Raw genomic sequence first — 26,472 nt, 5'->3', positions numbered from 1 at the left:
GAGTAGCTCAGTGTTTTAATTTAACTGCACACTAATTACATCCATTCATTTTCTTTACCCTGGAATGGTCACCAGGACAACCCATTCACACTTGCATTCACACCAATGGACGACTTAGTTTTTTCTCAATTCCAATGGCTTTTTTTTTTTTAACAGCAAGAGTGAATCTCTTCCATAACGAGCGGAATGATAATGCCCAGAGGACTTGTGTGCTCGTATGCATGCAGCTCGACTAGCCATATCTTCTTTCGAAAGCAGACCAGTTTAAACAGTGGGTTTGTTGGTTAGAATTTGGTAGTGCAATACAATTCCATTACTTGATGACTTGCAATTAATTATCTTCTATACTCATGTTCTCTTGACAACCAAAACTGAGGTTGCTCCATCTATCCATTTTCTGTACCAATTATCCTCAGCAGGGTCAAATGTGTCTTGGAGCCTATCAGAGCTGAATTTGGGTAAGAGGCAGTCAATCAAGGAAGTGTCAAGCCAGAGCAACACTGATAAATATTGCACACAGTCTTTGCATATGCATTAAATCTCGACGGTACCTAAAAGTTGCATTAGTGCCTACACGCCAGTAAATTGTATCCCCAAAAAGTGTTGGCTAAAACTGACTGCCGAAGCAGAAACAACAACACAAAAAAAAGCCACAAATTCAATTAAAAGTTTCAGCTAAGCAGAAAATTACCTTTGCAGGGACATAAAAAGGCGGCAGTTTGTTTTAATGGATCAGCATTATGTAGGAGCAGGAGGAAAACGGCAAAGGTGGTCAAGCGGTGAACGGTTGAACCATGTTGGGTTGGATTATTGTGTAAAACATTTGATCAAAAACAAAATCCTCTAAGGTCTTTTTAAAGCCACAATCAATAATGCTACACAGTCTGTCCGGAGGCAAAACCTGGAAACATTTATGATAAAGACGAGTCTTTTGAGCCCTGCTCTGTAGTTTACGAGCCGCGCTGCACTGCGGCGTTACGTCTTCCTTTGATTGCGACAATAAAACCAGCTCACTATGGTCATGTCAAATTCTAGGAAGTAAGTCTTTCCATTGAGAAGCGGTTCACCATTTTAATGGGCTAAAGGTTGCATGAAATGAATCATTAAAGACAGAAATAAATTAAGCATTCTCTACCCCTAATGATACACATCCTGTCCTCACTCTGAATGAAAACCCGGCATTAATGAGGCACTATTGTATTAGTGGACCAGATGAGATAGAGAACTATGCATGCATTAAAACATTGAAAAACACTTAGCCTTGACTTGAGGAGGAAAACGCTGGAAATCAAAGCCGGCCGGCTACGTAAAGTTAAATTAATCAGTGTTGGCAACGTTTTGTTTTGTTTGAAGCGCAGATTAGCCAATTTGCAATGTTAAACTCTTAATATGGAAAAACAAAATGGCGCAGTAGTTAATACAGTTTTATCTTCAAGTGGATTATATCCATGTTCATGATTTTGTCCAGTGTCTTGGAACAGATTGTGTTCAACCCCAGTCTATATTATTTTCCACCACAAAATTGGGTGTCAATCATCGAAGTGTGAAGGACACCATATGGCTCAGGTTCCTAAAACCCTGTGAGTGTTTTGTCGTTCGCACAGTTGACAGTTGACTCATGGGCGTCACATCGAGTGTGTCAACACAGCCGAGCAAAGCCAGCGGAACGGTAAACAAAATCGCACGCGTGCATTAGTCACCCTCACAATCCATGACAGGTGGCGTCGTATGCATCGGTTTACAGCCAGCATGTCTCGCCCACTCGCTCTGATCATCTGAATTAAGCCTGATATTTAATGACAGATTGATATTTATTTACAGCAATTTTAAACACGGCCACGTAGCAACCAAATTTACGCAATTAGTTTATGCTTATCGGAACACAAGCGACTCATTGCCAGCATCTTTTGCCAATCAGGGCCTTTCATTTGACGCTATCTGTTTGCAAACAAGGTGTAAACAGATGCGTTCATCTGAAACGTGGGGCTCGTTACTCCTGAGTGCGCAAACGGAGCTCGGTCTGGCAATCTGTGTTAAACACCTGTCGCAAGCCGCCTCTGCATACTCTCAGTTGACCCGTTTAATTGTGCAAAGTTGCATCACGTGAATGTGGCACAGGAAAGTGGAGCTAGGAATTTTCAGTTCGGAATATTATGGGCACAGCACAAATGTAATCAGTCAGGAAGGAGAGTTGACCTTTTTATTCTTGTCCTTCTTCGACGTGCTGACTTCAAGTGCGACAATGGAATTAGCGCGGACTTTGCTCAGCGTAACTTTAAGTGACTTTTACTATCATTCAATCAGCCTGTTTTGGATTTTTAGACAGATGTAGGGTATGTTGATTTGCACTCGGAAGCTTTTGGCAGCAATTAGGCGTAATCATATTAGCCGCTCTCCTCCTAGTCTGCCGCCGGGCATACATGTGTCGCTTAACTCGAGGCGGGAATCGTCTGACAAGGTCGCGCGAGGGCCGACAAAGGAAGATGGATGATGAAAGGTCGACGAGGGAATGCGAGGCTGTGGAACTGCCTCCTGAGGTATTTTGGATCTCAAATGCGATGACCTCGTTTCGGCTTGTCGCCACGGCCGCCCGGTCGTGACAGGAAGCAGGTGTCAGAGGTTAGCGGCCAAACAGCGGGATTAGCTCCATCAGGCTGCCATGCCTCGATAAGACAAACTCCTCCCCGATGCTCCCAGAAGGATCATGTGATCAAGAGGAGGCTCTCTCCCATCATGCATTGTGTCACCCCAAGTGTGTCTTTGTTGAGTAAGTCCATCCAAATCCAGCTTCCCCTGAGAGGGACCTTGCTGTGTCGGCAACTGTCTGTGCCCCCTCCGGTCAGAATGTCAGTGTTGTCAGTCAACCTCACTACCCCACCCACCCCAGGGAACCTTCCAGCAACAGACATTATGGCATCAAGTCAGCTGGTGTGATCGATTCTGTCATTAAGTCGACAGTACTGCAGTCTTATGTAGGTCAGATTTTTGGTTTTTCAACCAAAAATCAGATTTTTGGTTTCTTTGCTTGTCTGGCATCGGCAAGCTCTGAAAATTGGAAGAGTCCAGCAAGACGAGAAAGTGAGCTATGATTCATTTATCCTTGAGGTACAGCATGTCACAGACATGTTAATAGAACACGGAGAAACTATTTAAAATGTGAGGTAAAATACATCTTTTATGTCCTTGAAGATAATTGAAGGCAATCTGAAGCTTGAAGATAGACTTCTTTGCAAATTATAGAAATATATATAATATTTCCAACATTAATACAGTAAAAAAAATGTATTCCACTGCAAAACACACAAAAAAATACAATTTTGCGGCTGTGTCCTTGGCTGTCCAAAATGGAGCACTAACTTTGCAAAGGTTTCCACACAAATTGGTTTATTTCTCTGTGGACTGAAAAAGTGCAAGTCACAGCATTGCACACAAGCAACATTATTTGCCGCAGCTCTCATTTTTAACCACGCAAATTTAATTTCGTCTCCCGGTCAAGACTCCAAAAAAAGCACCGATATTTACATAATACTCTGACCAAAAAAATCCTGATCTGGATAAACTCTACCATAAAAACAGCACAATCCAGGACTTCAGTACAATAATCTATTTTATTGGTCTACCTGTATGTTAAATCCAACAAACTCAATGTCCTTGTTGTGTGCCCAGCACTCCTGCAAGCAAACAATCAAATTCAATGAAATCCCAACTTCCTCGACAAGTACAGTAAATGAACGCGTATGCACTCTCGGGCAAACGTGCGCCACAAACCGCATCTTCAAGGTGGTCGATCAAACATTTAATTTTGCTCCAGTTGCTGACAGAGGTCTAGCACACCGGCCCGTGGGGACTAGGAGAACTTTATCGACTTGCGCCCAGAGTAGCCCAGCAGCTATTACAGCAGCCATGAGTGACTCGCCCAGTCAATAGACTTTCTATTAGCGCACCGTTCCCTCAGCCCTATGTCAGCACACACACACACACACACACACACACACACGCAAACGCAAACGCAAACGCACACACTTCTGGCAATGGCGGCTCGCAGGCTATAGGAGGGTCAGCAGTCGGAGCAAACCCCTCAGGATTATGTGCCATGTTAGTAAATAGAGAACTACCACTGGATCAATAACAGGAACAAATAGGTGATAAACTCTACTAAATATACATTAAATGACTCATCATCAATTACACCAAGACAAAAAAAAAGGGAGCACGGTCATTTTGCACATTCCCAAAGTGACATTTATGGCAGTCAGTGACTTTGAGCTCACATTCCCGAGGCAACTTGAGGCCAAATAGGCTGAGCTGTGAAGTCTCACTTGTTTCCCTCCAACAGAGGGAATAATTGCCCAGCCACGTTGATGGTAGAATTCCCCTCACCCCCGACCCCCCCAAAAAAAAACATCATTAATGATGGCACACTGCTTAAGCAGACAAAGATTCATCTGACAGCACTGCAGAGAAAAGGAGGTAAAGAAAACGGGGAGAACTTTCAGATCAACAATGGTATTTGGATTACACAATCGCATCAGTCCCCCCCCCCCCATAAGACTTATGAATAATACAGCCACTGGTTATTCATTAAAATACCTCTTTCCAAGTGCTGCGAGAAAGTACTTTGTACTCCCTTAGCCAAAAAAAAGCTTTGGCTCAACAAAAACAAATTCTCCCAATCAAACAATCGGCGTGAACAGTGCATCAAAACAAACCAGTAAACAATTCATCATTAGCGTGCTAACTAAAATGCAAAACCAGGCAAGGGCACAAATAACATGAGTGAATGCAAATCAAGCTTGCAGCGATGACATCAACAAAACATCTTTTTTTTTTCCTCAACTTGGAAAAGAGCAAGATTAAACCCACAACATTCTCTCGCCTGGCATTCCGATGAATATGTATTTACTTTGAAGGACTTCGCCTGTTTTCCACACGCATAATGGGACGGGGCAGAAGCGTGGCTGATCGCAAGGATGAAGCAAACTCAAGTAAAATTAAGAAAGACAGAGCAGAAAAATGTTTGCTTTCACTTGGATTCATCGTGACAAGCACTCCAAACGAGTCCAAAATCACCAAAATAAAATCTCTTCTTTGTCCAATGTGATGCTGTTTAACTTTTATAAAGCCAAAATAGCAATGATGCAATTTTTTGGACTCCAAACACAGGAGGGTCAAAATGGTTTCCAAATTCACAGGCCTTTGACTTTATAGATTCTACTAATTGTTTTTGGCTGGTGCATTTTCTTCTTGATGTGCCATAGAGTTTTTAATAGAAAAGAAAAATTACCATAACGTCATTTTAATACGAGGCTCGGCTGGCAGAGGAGGATAATGTATTGTTGCTACCTACTTACAACTTTACATGCATGGATGATTATATTTTTTTATGAGCTACTTTTTTCTCCTATTCATTTTCATAGAATGCCCGTGGGATTGCTTGTGGCCTCTCGTGGGTGACAGTAATTCAATCGTAGTAGGAGTTTTTGTGTGTGTGTGTGTGTCTAATAACTCGTGCCACCAAGTCCCCCAGATGAGAAAGGACAAAGCGACCGGCGTGGGCATTGACATACGAGGAGGACGACGACTGACAACTTTCTCCTCAAGGTTGTCTTCATTCACGTCGCATTACAGTGACAGAGTCCACCAAACGCATCGCTTCCAGCACACCAAACACACTAAAGAGCTGATGACGGCTAAAAGGCTGTATTTGCAGGCACTCTTTCGCAAGGAATTTGCCTAATTTGAGCAAAAAGCAGGATGGCGTTGTTTATTTATGGAAGCTCGCTCTTTTCACTTTCTCACTGGCACACGGTAGGACATTTTCTCCCGTAGGCACGACAAAAGCAGCAACCTTGTTATGGCTTAATCATGCATACGGAAAAGTGACGGGCACAAATGGGAGGGACACGTCAGGAACTTGACAGCGTGTCAGCCGCACATACTTTTTGTTTGTCTTACAAGGACACCATCTTTTCATCTCAACAGGCAGGGAATTGAGATTTTCATTTTAAGGAGGGACGATTGCACTGATTTGCCAAGCACGCAAATGTTTTAAGGCAATGGGGAAGAAAAGCAAGCCAAAAAAATGAAAATACATGGGGGGGGGGGAAAAAAATGATGATTGGGGTTTTTTTTTTTTTTAAACAAGCCCTCACATAAGGAATGTTCTGGATTTTCTCCGGCATATTATTGCACACTCTCTCACTTTCTCCTTTTAAACTTTTTGTGCAATTTTTTATTATAGAGTCATCATTTTAACTGCAACGTCAGCTCAAAGAAATAAAGCAGAGTGGGATAGTTAGAGAATTCAATTATATCCGAACTGTACCCTGGAAAGATGAAAGTATCGGGACACCTGGCCGTGACAGTGAGTGGAAATAAAAGAAATGTCGACACTGCCGCACAAAGATTGAAGCGTGCAATTGTCCAAAAATGGGAGACGTTTTCTTTAGCATACATTCTCGTTTCTTACTTTACAATTTCAACAATCATTTAGCATTCATGAAGAGGAGACTCAAAATCAAAGCAGCATCGTATATTCACTATCATCCAGTGGCTGAGCTAGGATTTTTTTTTCCTTGGGAGGGGGCCGTGGGGACAAGGATGTCAAACTGAAACTCCAACATTCTTCAAATTTGCTGGAAATGTAAAAAAAAAACAATCAGAAAAGTTGGATAATACCCAAAAAGTCAATTATCTGGCCTGGTACCCGAGGGGGTCGAAGAATATTTAAGAGGGGGCAAGTGGCTTTGTGGGCCCTCCCCAGCTCTCCAGTGCTATCATCATCTTCAGCCACACTTGCAAATTAGCCTCCAACAAGCAGATGAAGACAATTAGGAGTGACGGCAAACATTTTGTAAATTTGAGCATTAAGGTGCTTATAATCGTCACTTTCTCGATGAATTAACAAAGGCATCACTCATGTCCAGACAGTTTGCTTGTTTTGTGGTCTCATAAAGTACACAGCTGACACATGAGTCATCCAAAAAGAGATTATAATCTGAATCGGACGAAGAATACATTTCTTTATCGGTGGAGAATGGACTGAGACAAACAAAGTCTCACATTCAAGAATATTAAAGTCTAATATCTGCACAGGCAACAGCTGTGAGCCCGAGCAAAGTGCAAATCTGTCCTCAGCACCTCTCCTTTTATTCATCGGCTCCGGCAGCCAGCTCGGTAAAGACGAGTGTAATTGTTGTGGGTGCGAGGGTAATCCTTTTTTGCTTTTCGAGCCAACTTCGCAAACCCCTGAAATAACTTGGCAAAAGGAGCAGAGACGCTTTCAACTGCTGGGATTGGGTGCAAGCCCATGAGAGACAGAGAGAGAGAGACATTTAGACTTCTTGGAAAGACTAGGATGAAGAAAGTGAAAAAGTGGAACGACCGCAGGATGAAGCATGAAGATGAGAAGAAAGAAGGAACATGTATGGGAAATGGGCCTGCCAGCCTGCACGGGTGCTTATGTGCACCAGACTGGGTAAGCCTCCCTTTATTTGCTGTAAGGATTAAGGGGACAGCTCCGACACATGCATATTCTCGGTCTTAACGCGGTGCCACGCTTGCTCACGACTGGCGAGGGGGGATATCCGAGAGAGGGAGCGATGGGGGGAAAAAAAACGGGCACACAGCACTGCAAAAAAATGACGAGCTCATGCTGAAGGCTCCACGGCGGGATCAGAAGCGGCGACAAAGATGGATTTTAATACGCCGAGCGCGACACTTTGAAGGCCGACACATGCTGATGACTCTTCAAGAAGGCTAGCGAGCGATTAGCGGCGGGATCATGCAGAAACGTCATCGCTGCTGACAGGTCGCTTTGTTCCTGGTTGGCATTGCTGCTCGGATATGGAAATATTAGGCAATGCTTCAGCCTGGTTCACACGCTACCCGTTTTATTTTTAGATCCTTTAACCAGTTTTGAAATGTGACACATCCGACACACCAGGGGGGTAAATAGCATGTGTTTTCCACTGGTCGGAATTTATCGAGGAAAATCAGTCCCAGCAGATCAAATGTCAATTTTGCTGCAAAGTTTTAGAACGTAGACCAACACAGAACCCCCCCTCCGTTTCTAATGTCACTTTTGAAGCTCATCTAGCAAGGTCACCTCTAAATACAAAGTGAGTGAACATAATGAAATCAGTTAATTTAATTCACTGTTCTTTGCCCGGGGGACCACAGACTATAATCACTACTTATTATATTACCAACTGATTAGGGTGTGACGGATCTGTGATTAGAGGCCGGCGTAGTTGTACTTTTGTCAACACGTACCATCTAAGATTGTGGTCAAGTTTTACATTATTAACTCATATTTTCTTAAACTTTGACCAGGGGACTTTTCAGTGGGGTGGCCATATGAACAAGTCCATGTAAAAAGCAATGTTTTGCTGAGCTGAATTTATTTGATAACGGGCCACTTCTTTGTTACCGTTGCCACCACATAGCGCCGCCCCTGGCTTTGTGCAAAGTTTTAATCAGCTGCAAAATATGCCCACCCCAACATCTAACATTGAAAGTACAAGGTCTTCTTGCCAATACTCAAAGCAGACATTCATCAGGGGGCCGTGCTCAGTTTGACCATGACTTCAGTGAGGCGTTTTATCACACTGACAGCCGAAGCCGCTCAAGGGTCTTTTGTGGACTGATTTTTGTTTAGTTACTCGACTTTCGCAACACAACATCATCACCCCAGTGTACGCCAGACACGCTTTCCAAACACACCCGTGACCTACATATGAAACACACGCACACACAGAGCAAGTCTTTCAATTAAGATTCCAAACAGCCTCTGTTCCATCTCCTACTGGGGCTAATCCTCTCTGATAGCCAACTTTTTCCCCCGCATTGACATGAATACAGAGGTTAAAGAAGATTTTGTCCTCCAAAAGGAAAGTAAGACAAAAGATCATTTCTTCTATGGTGATGCTAATTACAACAGATGTTTTCAAAAACTGTTGCTTGGATTTGGAATGTTAAGAAGGAGTCTGTAAGCCCACAAAAAAAGTCTACAGTCCTGGATCTATTTCTGGTATTTCCCAGGGGAAACATGCACGGCTTGTATTATTAGAGGTTCCAAATTAGATTTTTCAAAACCACACTGAGGTTTTTTTTTTTTTGTTTTTTTTTTAAATCTCCATGGTGCGACTCCCGCATGCAAATATGAACACCTACACGTTGGACACACTGCCAACATGTTCAAATAAAACTTAGAGGCCAACACTGGGCAGCACTGAAACAGCATTTTTGGCCACAAATAGTGTTGTGTTAATTGCGTTATGTTTATATTAGGTTCAGAATAGTTTATATTATATTATTTTTATAAATATAAATTATATTATTATATTATATTATATTATCAGCTACTGTCAAGTGGTAGTTTGAAGATGGTGTTGGCTGATGAGAAAAACATTTAGATCAGTATCTGCAAAAAATGTTGCCAGAGTGTCGCTCACGCAATGGGAGCATCATAAAACTGGAGTCGAGTGAAGTTTTCCTTTATCTAAATGGATCGTGCTAGACTAGCCTGTCGTCCTACTTCCATCAATCACGCGCAAGGAGAGAAGCAATAATATAAAGCACCCCAATCCACTCTTTCAAAACCGGACTTAAAACTCACCTCTTTACTATAGCATTTCCGTAATTCCTGTTCTCATATCCTGGTTGTCGTCCTGTTGTTTTATACTTGTCCTTGCTTTGTTTTCTTGTTTTTATTTGCCATGTAGCACTTTGAGATTCCCCCGAATGTAAAGTGCGTTATAAATATAATTTATTATTATTATTATTATTAAAGAATTAAAAAAAAATGTTTTGATGGATAGATCAGCCTCCTCCTGTCACATCTGCCAGTTATAACGTCATAGCTGAGTTTTTCATGTTGACTTCGCATTCAAGGTTACTGTAACAGCATGATAAAAACATTCAGAAATTCCCATTTTATAAAGTAGGAGATGTCAAGAAGTCAAGTGTGGACTTGACTTGAACTTTTGCAATGATTTTATCTTCAATAATCATTAATCATTCATCATTCATTAATACACCAAGTAAATCTATTGAGATTTTCTTTTAAGTATTAACTTCTAATTATGACATTCCTTCCAGATGGGAATAGAAACACCAACAATTTGTAGCACAATAATAATTTAGGTGGCAGTCCTCGATTGACTGCTCATAATTTGGTCGACTGTGTGAAACTAATTTGTCGATGAGTCAGGTCTAAAAGCAATTAAGAAAACTGAAGTTCACGACTTGGAGCACCACTAGTTTGCTGTCGAAAGAAAACCAACATAATAACAGCTATGAGGACTTGAGCTATACTTGAAAGCTGATTATGTTTATTTCCTAGTATTTTGTGCGTGGGTCGTTTCATGTATCCACTAAATGTAAACACGGTGGTATGAGATGATTAAAAAATACATTCATTTAAAAAAAAAAAACAACCCAGAATTGGCTCTAAATTCAAATTAGCCACTTATCTACATGATGGGGCCATGTGGATCTCATTAGAAGAAGGTTCATGTCGGGGTCATACAGTACACAAATGAAAGGACTTCTTACCAAGGACTAATGTACCATCCATAACCCTCCTGTAATGAGTGTGCTCTGACAACACATTTACACAATCCCAGCCTCTCCATCCTTGCCCAGTTTTAGGAGCCTTTAGGGGTGGTGGTGATGGGGGGGGGCTCAGGCGGTATTTAGCTGCCGAGGATTAATACAACTCTCGCTGCTCATCTAATCCTCGTGTCGAGTGACTGTCAAAACAAGAGCTTTCATATGAACTTGCAAAAAGCTCCACTTCAATCGTACACGGGTGCACATATGCGCACATGGGGCACATGAAGACCGTGGCCTACTTATTGAACCGAGGCCCCATGCTGACTTTAAGATGCTGACCCTAGACGACTAAGGGCTTTGTAGAACAGAGGATGAGATAACATTAGCAAATGGGAGCAACAGTTCAAATCCACATTCCTTATTTGCCCTTTGCTCCATTGTCTCTTTTAGCCAATAACATTGACTATGACTCCCCATCAGCAAGTAATGCCTCATCTCCATTGACTTTCCTCTCACCCAATTGCCAGTCTTGAGCGCGGGTATCAAGAAAATATATTTTATTACTTGTGTGGTCAAAATCGACATTGCTTGCCTCACAATATGAAATACAAGTTGAAGTCAAAATATGTTCTACGCCAATAACTGACATGTACAAAAAAAAATGGACTGAATGGATGATCTCAAATTATTTTTCCATGCTTGGGTGGCTGACATCACAATACGCACTGTTCATATAACTATTAACAATGAACTTCTGGCTGAAGTCAATGAATACACCTTGCTTTTCACGATGCAATGTTTACAAGTAATGATAATGCAAATGACTATAGCTGGACAGATTTTGCTAGCTGGTATATTAAAAGCTGGAGCCAGAGAAGTGGGGCACCGACTAGGTATTTGCTGTTTTTCCCGAATATGCTTTCCAATTTACATGTAATGAATGTTTATCAGCGTATTGTGAAGAATTTGTTTAGGTCTGTTTAAAAAAGGTTTCGCATTGAGAGCCCCCCCCAGGCCCCCAAGGAAAAGAAAAGTCCTAGCACCGCCCGTGGTTATATATTGTTATCTAGTCATGAATAATCAAATTATTATTTCAAAACGTTACAACGCTGTTAGAGTTCCCAATAATACAATTTGATATATTACAATGCACTCGACATCATACTCCACACTCATCCTAACAAATTTACCCAACAGAGATATTTTAAACCAGCAAATGGTCGGAGAGCAGTCCAGGGTGTGCACCGCCTCTCACCCATGACCTTGATCGAGACATGAGTAAATGAAAATGGATGGGTAAAATAAAAGACCCTTATGAGCGAATTTACCCAAAAGTTACGTATTTTGTGTGTCAATTTATTCATAGCTTTCAAAATGCAATCAAATGTGTACAAACAAATGTGTGATGTCTTTTGTAGGACATGGGTGTTGGAGAAAAGAAAGGAGGCTGATTTCATGACTAAAATAAGCCCCAGGCTTCTCCAGATGTCTCATCTGAATAAATGAGTCATTTTAATCAATAAGTCATCTGCCCTCTGTGAAGAATAATGAGAGGCTACGGGAGTTTCCGTGACGCCGACGGTGTTAAATACAAGCTCATGCACGCATGCTAATGACAAAAGGTAGTACTTTACTGCCAAGTTAAAAATTAATAAAATGCATATGATGGGAAGTCAAATATTCATGAATCTATATCATGTTGGAAAATCAGAGTTGCAAACAGTTGCATTGCCTAGATTTAGATTAATTCACAGGTCTTGTTTGAGTCAGACAACTAACAATTACTCAGCGTAAATATTAAAACGAGATAGTCAGCGTAGCACTAATCAAAAGTGGATCGACTCGGTTCCCTAACAAAACATGGAAAGGGAAGGTGAAGGAGCAACGCAGATAAATCGACAGGAAGACGAATCACGCAGAAATTCGAAAAACAAAGAGCACGCCAGCGGAAGGAAGATAAATGAGACCGACACGTTGAAGACGGCGCTATCACGATGACAAAACGAGATGGGTGAATGCAAGAAATTCTTGGTTTCGTGTGTTTGCTTGTGTTTTGAATAATTAAATAGTTCTCACACATTTTAAACAAATATATGTGAACGTTTAAAAATAGCAAACATAATAAATACAGCCATTAAGAGACGTGGCCTGTGGAGATGGCGCATGACGTCTGCCAGCTGATGGGAGGTTTAGATGGTTCCAGAAAATAGTCTGTGATGTAACACAATGTTGTTCAGGTTCAAGATCTAAGCATGGAGAACAGGAGTAGGGTGGTGGGGTGGGGATAGGCGTTCCCCCGGCAAGGACTCGGACAGGGTGGCAAATGGAGAGGGGTGGAAAATGGCATCTGTTCCCTCCCATCCTCATCCTTCTCACTCACACTCTCCCGCTCAAAACGATTGCTCTCTCAACTCGTAAATATTTCATTTTCATATTTCTGAAGAGAAGTAAGCAGTTTGTACTTGCGCTCCTTTGCATACTAACGACGCTCCATCTTTTCTAGGGGGTGGGGGGGTGATGTGGAATGAAGATGTTGGGATGAAGGCTGGGGAAGCCTAATCAGCAAAATCTCAGTCACTCGCTCAGTAAACTCACTTCCGATGGCTTTAAAGCTTCAAGAAAGAAGGTTCGAGATGTCATGACATTTGGGTTTCTTTTGGGGGTTTTTCTCCCTGCACTTTTGATTGGGTGATTTCTCAATTTTCCAATTAGGTCACGGTGGAAGAACCTCCCTACGGTAGATTTAAAATGGTACGGTCCCCTCGTCTAACATCATCTTTGTAACCAAGAAAGTAGCCTGCCAGCTTTTAAACTTCTAACCACAACAAAGGTCTATGCTCTCATTGTTTCATATTTCTTGCATACCATTATTGTATGCATGTGTGTGTGTGCGCGATTTGTGCACGTGTGTATCCTGTAGAGGGCGAGTGCGGTGTGCTGCCGAGGCCGAAATCTGTCTTGAGCACTTAATTAACGCTAAGGCTCCAGTGGCCCGAACTTATTTAAGATCCACAACACATTAAGTAACATACACACACATTGACATCAATTAGGCCCACAACATCCTACCTTTGAGCTACCAACGATTAAATGCATCTCGATTGGTGACCTTGTGCTGCTTAGTGACCCACTTGTGAAGGGGAATTATTTTTAAGGACCTTTAACCTAGTTGGCAACTGAGTTTTAAAATAGTACAAATGGAGGGAATGCATTTTTTTAAAAACACAAAAGAGACAGAGTTCAAAACAAAGCTACAGCTAATTATAGCTGCAAAGTTTTTGTAACGACTTAACTACAGTTCTGAGTTAAGTTAGTGATCGACTTCCATCCAAATTCGATTTACGTTGCTGACATGGGAATAAAATTCTGTCGTGAACCAAAATCCTGATTCAGATTTTGACACCAGATAATATTTATACATTTGCGTTTTCACTATTTGCAGCAGAGTATGTTCCCTATTTCTACTCAAATAATGGCCTTCACTCCATCCGTTGCTGTGTCTCTGAATTAGACTTCCTCAATTAAAACCAGAATAAAACAGAGTGCCAAAGGGGAGGACACGGAAACTATGAATGGATTAACCATTTAGCGCCATGTGTGTACTTGTGCGTCAGCGCTTCAGGAGACATTTGCCCGAGGAGGAGGCCACACAGATTGGTGTGAAGCGAGGAGCCAGCTCAGATCTGCTTAGCATCGCCACGCGTGTCACATCATGTTGGATGGCGCCGCAGTTACATGGGAAAGGGGGGGGGGACAACATGGCCGTCACGTTGAACAACAACCCTGTGACAAATGCCGACGCACCCCTTCTGTCAAGCAGGCCTGAGGAGCCACCTCTGATGTTGCTTGCCTACACATACATTGTAATATGCTATGACACCGTCGGCACCTGCACATTTTCTTTTCTACGCATGTTGTCATCTCGAAACTCCGTTAAGTATGTGCTCGGATGTGACAGTGCATGAAGCAATATTGCATGACAGATTATCAAAGCGCTTTAACGTTTGTGACTATTGTTGTAATTTAAACGTTCTGACTGCAGTTTAGCAACAACAACAAAAAAGTCAAATTGGAAAATGATGACGCAATTGTGGGAAATCAGGAGCCGCCAAAGGCAGATGGAAATTTTTGGCGATGAGGCTGTACAGAGGTGAATGGAGAGTGATGTAAGGCATGTAATATTGGAGGGAAAGAGAAGACGGGCAGGCAGACAGACTTCGGACATTAACAGTTGTAGAATGTGTCTGAAATATGACGACGAGAAAAAATCGAAGGTGGAAACTATGGACAAAAGTTTGGGAAGACACGGCTATTAAAATAAGGTTTCCTTAAAGGGGAAGTCACTGTCAACAAAAACAAAAAAAATGCTCTTTACAATTATATGTCATATGGAGTGGCCATTTTGTACTGCCACTTGCTGTCGGCTAATCTCATCGGCTCATCTCACGTGATCAAACCCAGAAAACAGATGAGCCTTGGCCGAAATTTCTCTGCCATTGAAAATCGGTACAGAAAGAGGAAGGGAATCAATGAGGGAAGATGAAATTGGTGACATGAAGGCCATGTGCATCAGAGCCATAGTACAGATGAAGGAATATCATATTTTCTCCACTAAACTTGCAAGAAACCCTGGAGATTTAATTAATCTTCACTCGCCTCTCGCTGCTTTGGGCTGTAGCGCATTCCTAGACACCTTCATCTTGACGAAAATACTAAATACCCCCGTTGAGGTACACACCAATGGATTGTCACTACAGTCACGGCTACCCGGAGCCTCACTAACACCAATGAGAGAGACGTGATATTATCACTACCTAGGAGATAAACACCCATGTGGTGTGATTAATCCAAAACTAGAATCTTCTAATTCTGCATCTGCCTTCTACCAGTGGAAGGCAGGCTGAATAATTGAACAGTGAACATAAGATTCATGAAAAGCTCAGCTTGCCAGAGCGCTTTAAGGAGGCCGGTAGGGGTGGAGGGGGGACCGAAATGCTCTATGACGCTATGCTCCAGAAGCTGCCAGAGGAAGCAATAGACTCATCCATATTTTCTATTTCATCACATTCGCTTCATGTTGTACACAGCAGAGCAGCAGGAGGCGGGGCTTTGAAAGAAGTACTCCATTGTTAATCTCGGAGATTATGCAAAACCTACGGAAATCAAATTGAAAACCTTTTTGTTTATTTATTGTGGAGCACTGATTTCATAATGGCGGACATGTTTTGTTCATTTTCATCGTAATTTCCGATGACTTATTTAGTTCTGTCAGTATCAAAGGTTGCTTTCTTAAGATTTGGTCCTGATTTTAAAAGACTCATCTCAAATGTCACAAGACTCCATTCAATGACCATCTTTATTTATTATCCAAGCGCTAAAAAAAAGTACTGATCAAAATCTTATGGTTACAAATGGTTAGACCATGCTGTGAAATCCAAAGGTCATCCCTGATATTAAAGGTCACAATTTTAAAGGTTAAGATGCTGTCACTTAAGATGTTTTGTTTCTATTTGTAAGCCTTCAACATATGACAAAATGTATTACATGATGTACTACTGTTAGCGAGACATGAAAAGGAAATATATATTCAGTTTGACCAGCAAGCAATCATGGGGGGCAGCAAGTACAAAAACGTGAAATTCAATAGTAAACAATGTAGCCGGTGGAACACAACAGCTGACTTTTTTTTAAGCATTTGATGCAAAACCACTTGAAATTGTGTTTGAAAAAAGTGGCACAGAAATCTGTGATGGCCAGATAAAAAGATTTGGGGACTTCAAACGGAACCTTGTGGGACACCTGGAAAAGGAGGACCACTGGATCATTTGTATCTATTGATGCTCGTGAGCCCGGTGTTCTACGTGTAGGCAATGTATAACTAAATCCAATAATTATTCCTCACAAGGGATCATTTGAGCCATGCTTTGTCGTGCACGTGGGACCCGTTTTCCAAAGGTAACCCTGCTAGGGGCATCAAACCCCATATGTAGCTCCTTGGTTCATTGGGAGACACAAACATAAGGTGGCGGCTCATGGAGAAGCATTCTGCTCATTGTTTATTCTATTTCAAAGCACAACCCCCAGCCCTCCACACATGCCATTCTCTTTCGTTCTATTTTGCATTTGAAGAAGTGAAATATGCTGGCTATAACTTGATAAACGCAGTGTGTTATTTCAGTAGTTGTATTGTGTTCATGAGCCGCCCTCTTGTTAACGCATGAAAGCGACAGTCTGTCTCAAAGCGCAGACAATCGTGACAGTCTTTTGTTGCTTGTGACAGGGAATTAAACATCAGTATTTTCCTGCAGTTTGCTGGGCGAAGTAAAATCACTTGATTGATTGAAACAGTCTGAATACAATAAAGGACTTTTCTCTCACTTAAACGAATAGAAACAATAGTAGCTGGAGAATGGGTTGCAAAGGCATGATAAATTTCAAGAATCTTTTCATGGAAAGTTAGTCTAAGGAATTTTGGAATGTTTCACAGTGACAATTTGAACATTTGCCATCACATACAAATATGGAGCTGTGCAAAACCTAATGTAATGGAAAAGCATACTATCAAAATGTTGTTTGTATTATCTTAACAAATACATAAAAACCTACAGGAGACAAAAGTCAGAGTCAATAAATAAATATTTTGTAATAAATCCTATATATAATTTATTTTTTTTGCAATTTGGGTCTCCATTCCAAATACTCTTTCAAACCCAATGTTAAAAAAATAATAATATTAATAACGGAAATGTTTTTTCTCATGACATGCTCCCTGGATTTTGCACCTTTTAATGGTGACTATAAATAATGTCTGCAAAGTGCACATAGCAGGAGAGCAACCTCTCACATTATATAAAGTATACTGAACACGTTTCCTGCGAGTGTCTTAATATTGATGCATGTCTCTAAAAGTAACATGCAGCAGAGCCATCATTATAGATGCATATGCCATTAAGGCTATCTGGAAACGACGACACGTCAACGCGTAGAGATGTGACCGACTCGCATACTCGGGCCAATCAAAGGCGATCTTTGATGTTACTTCATGTGATTATGTGTCAACATTTCACATTACACACACGCAATGCTTTTGATGATGTCACAACTCATATGTATATATAGTCCATGTGATGTGATTGTCACTTTTAAAATAAGACAAGGCTTTTTTTCAACTTTTAACTTAGCAAATTATAAACTCCAAGTTTTAATTGTATGACTTTTTAGTATGCATGATCATCCGAAATATTTTTTCACCATTTCAAGATTTTCCTAGGCCCACACTTAAATATCATTAAGGCTATTTTTAATAATCACCGTCAAATTACAAAAGTTCAAATTTGTCTCGAACAGGGTTAACAGTGTTTCAACCCAATTTTATGACTCACTTGTCTTCCACCGTGCATCTCAAATAAGTTGGGTTCTTAAAGTGACAATGCCTGCAGGGAAATGTGTTCAGACCCATTTCCGTTGTAGCCTTCCGATTATCCCGCTTTGAAGAAAGACTTTGGAGTGCAAAGTGATGAGGAGGAGGGATGTCTGCTGTAAAGGTTGACTTTATATTTTTCCCCCCTTGATCTGCGGCAGACGTTCTTTGTGGGGGGGGACTTCCGGGGGCCTTTTTCCACTAAGGATCTCATCCGTTTTCGCACCCTGTCACATCCTCCCTGGAAGTACAGGGTGACTTCAAAGGTGTTGCTGGAAGTGCACTAAACCGGGTTCTATACTTGGCCTTGAAGCCTTTCTAGTGCTGCCTTTGCATTTCTGTGAATGTTTTCCTCACATCATTAAATGTACAGTAGTGGAGCTCTTTATGTGCTTTACAAAGTGTGCAAAACAATGGTGGTCTGAATGCTCAAACATGGCCATTGGGTTGCCATGGATATCTCAGGGATTCAGCAAAGCATTTTTTTTTTCTTTTAAAAACCCTAAGAATTTTTCAGAAGACACTGATAAAGATTTATTGTGCGTTGGGGTAAATGTGGGCAGAAAAAAATATGAAAAGAAATTGCCCAAAAGTCAAATATCTTGCGAGTCACCTGAAGGGTCCAAGTATGTTCAGGGGGCCTAGAGCCCACATGGTCACCCCTTTAGTTCTGCCAGTGGACTCAAAAAGGCTAAATGGCTTTTCTTGGTCAACATAGACTGACCAAGAAAAAAGATCAGAGCAATTTTGAACTGAAATAAAGTGAGTTCATTGACTCCCACTTATTTTCCTTTAGCTTTGATTTACACCAAAATCAGGAAGCACATGACACATAACATATTGTCTTCCTTTTCTTTCATCTAAAATGTCCCTCCTCCCTCAGTTTATCAAGAGGAATTTATTTTTTCACTATTGGCTGACATCCACAAAGTACTCCCACTCTCTGACAGGTCTGCCAACGAAGACGACATTCCTAATTGGAGCGGATGTCGTTCCAAAAACTCAAAATATTACCCAGAAAATAACTAGGGCAAAACCCATTATGGTAGCTGGTTTACTATTATAATAGCCCCAAAATATTTAACCCACTAGAATTTTAAATATAGGATCATACATTTTCATCCTATCATATTTTTATAATTTTATAATGGCCTTTATAGGACTTTACAATAAGGACATCCATACGTAAAACAGTGGTGAAAGTATCAATGGCTGACACAGTTCTTGAACTTGTTTCTGTGATCTCGCATGCTATAGCGTGCTACCATGAACCCAAAGTCTGCACGCACAGATGTGTGTGTATGCATGTGCATTGTGGTCTCGTTTGCGTGCAAATTTGCTCATTAGCTCAAGGTTATGCTCCGCATATTGTGTCACTGGCTCAGAGGTCTGTTTTGAACTGAATTATTAAGACGTGCTTTTCCTCTTTAGTTCCGACTCAGTGGGAACATGTTAATGTGAATTTGTCCCATTTTAGCCTGCTGATCTTTATGTGAGGCACGCTGTTACCGTGCGTCACAATAAAGCAGCTCTAAATGCAACCAGACCTCTGAATAAATTACGCAAAATTGTTTGGGTTTGTGGGATAGTAATTTACTTGTGAAGAGTTTTGTTTCCCTAACGACTTTTCCCGCAGTGTTTCACTGGCCGCTCGCAGTGAAGTTATTTAAATATTTACGGTGTTGAGTTCACAACAAAATGAGCCCTGATGGATTTGACATTTAGATAAACAATAAATTGCCCGCGCTGGCATCGACACTGATATTTAGCAAGGACCAATTCATTATTCATAAGGTTTAATAACATTTCATATTTTTAGACAGACTTTTTTTTTTTTTACCAGGTCTCAGCATGACCTTTGCCTGGCTGAATCAGATCATCCCAACATGAGGACAATAAATGCTGGTTGTTAAAAGAATAACTATTGTAAAACAACACAAATGTGTTTGTTTAATGATGTGATCTAAATTTGAGCTACTGAGAACTAAAGTGGGTCAAGTAGATTTTCGTGTCACTCTGGATGCACCCCACCAAGGTTGCCCTGTTGCCCCCCCCACCCCCCAAATTGCACAGTACTTTGTTTTTCATGCACCTTTTTCTCGCTATAGCTGCCCATAAAATCAAAAATAATAAAGCAATTGTTTTTAGATTTTCAGAGATTGATGTGGGCATGTGCACTTCAATTATCATGACGAATGGTTGTAGTTTTCTAACATTAAGTGACATTCCGCTTTCTGAGTTAACAATTGGTCTTTTTTTTTTTTGACAGATGTCAAGCTTTTTTTACATCAAACCTTTTAGATTATGAATACTCTGTTCATGACAGCGTAAGAATCAGTGTCAAAGGACACACAAAAAAACAAAGGAGCAAGACAGTCATTGGCATGTGACCGTCTCTAGCTATCCAGTGTAAAACTCCTCTCCTCGCTTGTCCTCGACTCACCTGAACGCCTCGTGAGCAGTGTAATGTGATGCGATGTGAAGTTGGCCGAACAGGTCGCTTCTAAGCCCAGAACAAGCCCGTAGGCAGCGGAGCGTGAAGCCAAACAGGGAAGGTCTCACTCTCACATTTGGAAAGGAGTTTGACCTTCTATGCACAAACGCCTGTACCAGTTAGGCAGCTCGGTTAAATTTATGTGACAGCTCTCACTGATGTTGTTTTTTAATCTAATGGTTATTTTCATGTCTCTTGTGACTTTTGAACTCGCAACTAGTGGCTGCTCAATTGTGTGAACTGAGCAGAAATAAAGAATGTAAATATAACCCAAGTGGGTCTTCTGTTAAAGTGGATAGATTATCAGTTTATTGTCAATATTTTTTTCTATTTGATTGATAGCATTACGTTGCACTTGGAAAAAATACACAGGAAGAAAGCATGTGGTATGATGCAATGTCTGACTTTGGAATCAAATTTTCTTTTAAAACACCAAAACCCTGTAAGTCATGTTACAGATTACTTTTTGCAGTGTGGGGAGAAAAAAAAAAGTTAAAAATAAATATTGATTGTGATTACAAGCAGGCTATCACTTTACCTAACATCCACAGAATGTTCTACTTCTAGCTCTTGTATTTATAGCAGCAAAAAAGTAAATGACAGAAGTCCTCTGCAGTATTTTTTCCCCAAGAATTTCAGTCAGATTCTAAATCTTATAGCCAGTCGACTTTACTGAACTTCTGAACTTTAATGAACTGCTATGAAACCTAAATATATTCATTGCTATTACATTAGCTTCAATTAAGTCTTCCTATTAGTGCCATGATAAAACTGAGCAAATTCGAGAGTGAGAGAAGATGCTCATCTCAGCAGGACTCTCCTTTTAAACTCACACCTGAGAGACGAGCATGCACTCTTTTTTTTTTTTTTTTGTCTGGGACCTTTGAAACCAGTGAGCAACTAAACTGGAAATAAGAACAAAGGCGCACAATGACACAGGGGAAGGAATAACAATGAGTGATGTGCTGTGCCGTTACGTGATTCCATGAATAGAAATGGTGTGCGTGTGCGCGTGCACTGCATCGGTCTTGGATTAACATCAGAGCATGAATACTGTATATATCATTTCCCTAATTACCATTCGGTACTCTAATTACAATGCAACGGGGACACTGGCTCTGTGTGATCCTCACTCATGTGTAATAATCTCTATACGACTTGCTTTGTCATTCTCACACTCACACAGACCTGCATCAAGGGTGTCACTTCCTCTCTTTGACTATGCTTCCTTTGCTTCCATGCACCTGTCATTCCAATCTGACCTGGAAGTCGCCTTTGCACGACTAGAAAGTTGAATCACTAAACAGATTTGCCCTCTGCAATGAAGTACAGAATCATCACCGGTAAACACTTAACCAACATTCAGCTAAATCTATACGCAACTTTCGTTCATTATTGTTGAGTTGCAATCACTGAATTATTCCGAGTTCATCTCTCGCTCTTGCATTGAGCAAACGGTGAAGAATGAGCCGTGTCCTGAATCGATTTCGATGAAGCTTCATCACAGTGCCATCATCAGTCAGTGTCGTGTAATATTTAAGGCATTCAGCCAGCAACAGTGTGACTAACAGACTGCATTAAAATTTAGGCAAGTGGAGAAGGGATTACCTCATAGCCAAAACTCGTCCGCATTAGCGCTCGAGGATTCAGCAGATGTCGGCGTGTCCCCAAACACAAGCAAAACCTGCAGGGAACAAAAAAATTATGAGGACATCTGGTGAACGCTTGATGTTTTTATTAACAGTGGCACTCTGAGATGTGGTTGACCTGACTTGCAAGTTTTGCTGTATTACACCATACGACAAGCTTGTCATGGAGATCCACCATTATTTTTAAGGATTAGAGCATGTGACGCGATTGCTTCTATTTTGATTTGAGGTGTAAGGTCCTTTTGGCCATTTCCAGGCATCTTTGACTAGCAAAGTTGCCCAAGAGATTTTGTAGGTAGGTACCACATTGCAGACAGGTGAGCGCCAATAAACTGCAAAATGTGTGCATTTTTGTTATTGCGTGTTAGCGGAACACAGGAGGGAAGTTTGATGACTCGCTATAAAATGCGGAACTGATAAACTGAGCTTTTTCAAGGTCATAGCTGTATAGATGCAATAACTCAGATTTCTTTTCAAGCTGTGTTGCCCTCCACATGGTGGTGAGGCACCACTATTATTTCTTTGTATCATCCAGATTGAATTTAGGGAGAAGGCTCGCTGATTGCTGATGAAGATATTGTGTTTGGTGTACAGTGTTGATCATCTCAAGTAGATCACATACTGTAAAAACAATGAAAGTATTTTTTTTTTTAATCAATGTTGCCCTTTTGTTTTAAATTCAATTTTCTCTAACCCAACCATAATTGCTTTTATGCTGATCCGCCACTTTCTCTTGGTTAACCTTGCGAACTCTATTTGAAAGGATCAGTACATTATCAAATTTTAAGTGTTTTTCCAGCTGAATCAGAGATCATAACTTTTCCCCTCATTATCTCTGTCTCATTTGCTTGGTTGGCCTTGTAGTTAGGAAAAACTATAAAGTTTTTACTTTTGCCCGATTTAAATGTCTGCGTCCAACAAGTATGAACTACATTTGACTGATTCTCTGCCCTTTAAAATGCATAACAGTAGCGTCATCTAGCGACTTGTAAGAGCATTGTTGGTGGACGTCATACTACTTAGTGGCCGCTACGGGGCGCCAAAGATAACTTCAGCGTCCATTGAGTTTTGATTGACATTATTAAACAGTATGAGGAAATTGCACCCCATTGCAAATAACAGCCTTAGTACACTAAATGGATCATTAGAGACCAGTGTTAGCAGGAGCCTTCCCCCATCCGTACACGTGACAATAATAATGATACATTTTATTTATAAGGCGCCTTTCAAGGCACTCAAGGTCGCCGACCTATGTGAATGTGGCACATGAAAGCAGGCTATAGTGGCACGATAAAGGTTGCTGTTTGAAACAACACATAATGGAAACAAACGGGCTATAGTGGCACAATAAAGGCTGTTTGAAACAACACGGAAGAACCGGTTACTCGGAAATCATTTTTGCTTCGACCAACATGAATGTAGCTGGAATTAACAAGACCATGAACCTGCCACAAAGTGTAATGTTTCACTTGAGTACTGAATATGAATCATACCCATTTTCCTGTTTAACAAAATAAATGAAAAAACCCCACCAAAGTCAGACAGTATAATCAATACACCAAAGGCTTAAAAAGTACACAAAAAAGTATTTGATGAGGTTGGTAGTGTTTTATTTCAAGCCCAACAATACATTCATTGATGTATTCTATGCTGGTACAAGGGGTGTGATTTACAACGGAGATCCAAAAGTCGAAACACGCCACGATCACTAAAATAGTAAAGTCATGATTACACTAACAATTTGTATTAATATCAGTTGTAAGCCATAAATATAAAACACATGAAAAACAGCAAGTGCAGCATTATGTATTCTCACATCACTGCGCAAACAGGTAAATACCGTATCGCCTGTATGGACAAATTGTCGTGCACTTGCAATTCCTAGAAGTTAATCAAACATGCTCTTGCTGTAAAACTCACACTTCTACTGTTATATTCCGTGGCGGAATCTCTCCTTTGACTTCTTCATGTCATGAGTGTTGTATTCTGTGAAGGTATCTGTCAGGGTCAGTCTCGCCACCTCTCCTCGAACCGGCTCGTGGAGATCTCTCGGGTGACCTGAAGCTTCGGCTCTCGTTTAGAACCGCTGATGCCCCTGTAGTGAGCTCATTTGTAGTGTGCTGATGTGGACCTTCGCTGCCATGAGCCGCAGCATCTGTATCATCACCAGAGTCCTTTTCCTGGCTGCTTGGGAACCCTTCGGCAATACTACATAAAAGGAAAACAGTATTTTTTGATGCCAAGTTGTCAATATAAGAAACTGAACATTTTTAGGTTGAGGGTCAATTATTGGTTTAGTCCCTGTCCCACACATTTACTATGCCATCGTATCAGACTGACTACCTGAGATGATTGAAGGCCCGCATCCAGTGTGCGCCCAGTACGTCCCTCCCGGTAGCCCTCAGGCCTCTGCGGTGACTCCGGGTCCTGAGTCCCACCAAGGCTTGGGCAAGCTCAGTCTCATCCCTGTGGGCCCAAACCAGCTGAGCCCTCTGCTCGGCATCCTGATCACCGGCCGCCCTGAAAAGTCTCTGCAGTTGCCACAGGTTCACATTGCTGAAGATGTTCCCAGAGCCGGCCTTGCGCGCTCGCCTCTCAGCCAGGCGCCACAGAGTGGAAGGGCCGGCCACCACGGATGAGGGCGGGGATGCAGCCCCGCTATCCATCAGAGGAAAAATTCAGGGCTAGGTTGCATATAGGACGTCTTGCTTTGAGAGGATGCAAAAAAAAAAAGAAAATAGTTTAAAGTCAATATAGACCGTTAACACATCAAAGGTTTCTTAAAGGATCTCTACAATCACTATTTTCCATTTTTGGTTTCCACTACATAAAGATCAGAGATATGTGATGATAAACATAGACCCAGAACATATTGTAACCAAGAGTAGCCTCAGTCTATGTCACAAAGTAATGAACTGTTTCCATCTGTACTGCCCGATACACTGAACTCCGGGCCTCCTTTTTAGGGGCGCTGACTAAACCAAACAGCACATTTGAGCAACAATCTGAATGCACCAATGATTAGGGAAACAGTGGGTGTAATTGCTGTTTACTTTGGAGGTCTCGCTATCCAAGTTACTTATTGGTACAAATACTAGTCTAATAGCAAGTTTACTCCGCTAAACCACTGCTCTTCTGGTCTGCTGCTTTGTTTCTTAAGCCTTACTTAGTTGCTCCACTTTTAAAGCATGTTCCAAATTCCAATGAAGCTTATAAGTGGGACACAAGCAGTGACAAAAGACTGGACTCAATATGGGTCACATAAGATCAGGTCAATGAATGTTAGGTCGTGTGTTGACAGCAAGTTACTGGTTATACTGGTTAGTTTGGAATTTGACAATTATGCATGATAAATAACTATTTTGTTACGGGGTGTCTTGTGTGCATGGATTATGATCAACATTATTCTCTCACGTGCCTTTTTATTTTCTGTCTTCTGTTTACTCTAGCTAAACTGCGATGCAAAACATAGCTGAGCCTGAAACTAGCAAATACTAATATAATTCTAAAAATGATGGCCTCTTGTCATGACATGTTGATACACAAACAAACGCATTCACTATATAATTAGCTGATTCTGCACATACAGATAGGATCTTACAGAATGACACAAATAACGAAAATTGTATGTACTTACCGGAATAAACGTAATGACTCAATTGTAGTCACTTGAATAGCATTTCCATCGATGCAGCAGCTTTTTTCTAAGTTGTTTTTGTCCCGATGAAAGCTGGCACCATATGTGACGTTGCGTGCAGCATTTTTGTTGGTTCTTTGTTAATCTATTTGTGCCCTTGAGCCGGTTCAATCGCTGGCACGCCAAAAGCCAATGAGAGAAGAGATTCTACCATAGTAGGCGGGGGGAAATGTCAAAACTGGCCAATCAGGAGGTTGTAAAGGTGGGATATAAAAATGGCACCGCCTCTTTAAATACGTCAGTCTCGTCCATTGACGTCAATAGCAAGAGTGGTCCATTTATTGTGCACGAGACGAGCATCCTGCGCGCATGCATTGACGTTTAAAACTATGTCAGTGAACTGAGGAATAATGACTGTGACATTGTATTCGTTATCTTATCATTTTGCAAGACTAGGAGATGCGTTAAATTGTTTCCCTGTATGACGTCATAAATACGAAATTGGTCACGTCACCATGCCTGCGTTTTTGTTATGGTTTGTTTTCATCGTCCACAACACGTTTTTAAAGTTTTAGAATTGCGCCTCGTTTGAATGTACATTTCAACAGTGTTTAAATAGCAACCTCTAGAGGAGTACCAACAGCATTACAACAAAATAAATCATTGGTTTTGGGGGTCTGCAAAATTCAGATACAATTCATTACCTGCATTTATC

The 26,472-nt window shown here is 41.1% G+C and overlaps 1 protein-coding gene across 2 annotated transcripts; it reads right to left on the bottom strand.

Annotated features, from left to right (window-relative positions):
• Nucleotides 1–23,708: 23,708 nt before the first annotated feature.
• Nucleotides 23,709–25,921, bottom strand: avpi1 (arginine vasopressin induced 1). 2 transcript variants are annotated; one of them, XM_037271106.1, is made up of 4 exons: nucleotides 25,758–25,920; nucleotides 24,464–24,824; nucleotides 24,090–24,328; nucleotides 23,709–23,986 (listed from the first exon to the last, which is right to left on the bottom strand). In XM_037271106.1, exons 2-3 carry the CDS (start codon nucleotides 24,784–24,786, stop codon nucleotides 24,091–24,093), a joined length of 561 nt encoding a protein of 186 aa, XP_037127001.1. In that variant the 5' UTR covers nucleotides 24,787–24,824; nucleotides 25,758–25,920; the 3' UTR covers nucleotides 23,709–23,986; nucleotide 24,090. The 2 variants fall into 2 exon arrangements, with proteins under 2 accessions (XP_037127001.1, XP_037127000.1); XM_037271105.1 differs by having other exon boundaries at nucleotides 23,709–24,328; nucleotides 24,464–24,828; nucleotides 25,758–25,921.
• Nucleotides 25,922–26,472: the final 551 nt, after the last annotated feature.

This window comes from Syngnathus acus, chromosome 15 (genome assembly GCF_901709675.1).
Source record: "Syngnathus acus chromosome 15, fSynAcu1.2, whole genome shotgun sequence".
Classification (NCBI taxonomy): Eukaryota; Metazoa; Chordata; class Actinopteri; order Syngnathiformes; family Syngnathidae; genus Syngnathus; species Syngnathus acus.
The sequence above is the reverse complement of the archived record's forward strand: the minus strand, read 5'-3'. Positions and strand labels throughout refer to the sequence as shown.

Excerpts from the sequence above, each read along its gene's own strand:
- avpi1 (XM_037271105.1), bottom strand. The coding sequence starts at position 24,786 with ATGGATAGCGGGGCTGCATCCCCGCCCTCATCCGTGGTGGCCGGCCCT. Across the intron at positions 24,329-24,463 it reads CGGGCCTTCAATCATCTCAG|TATTGCCGAAGGGTTCCCAA; the intron begins GTAGTCAGTCTG and ends CCTTTTATGTAG.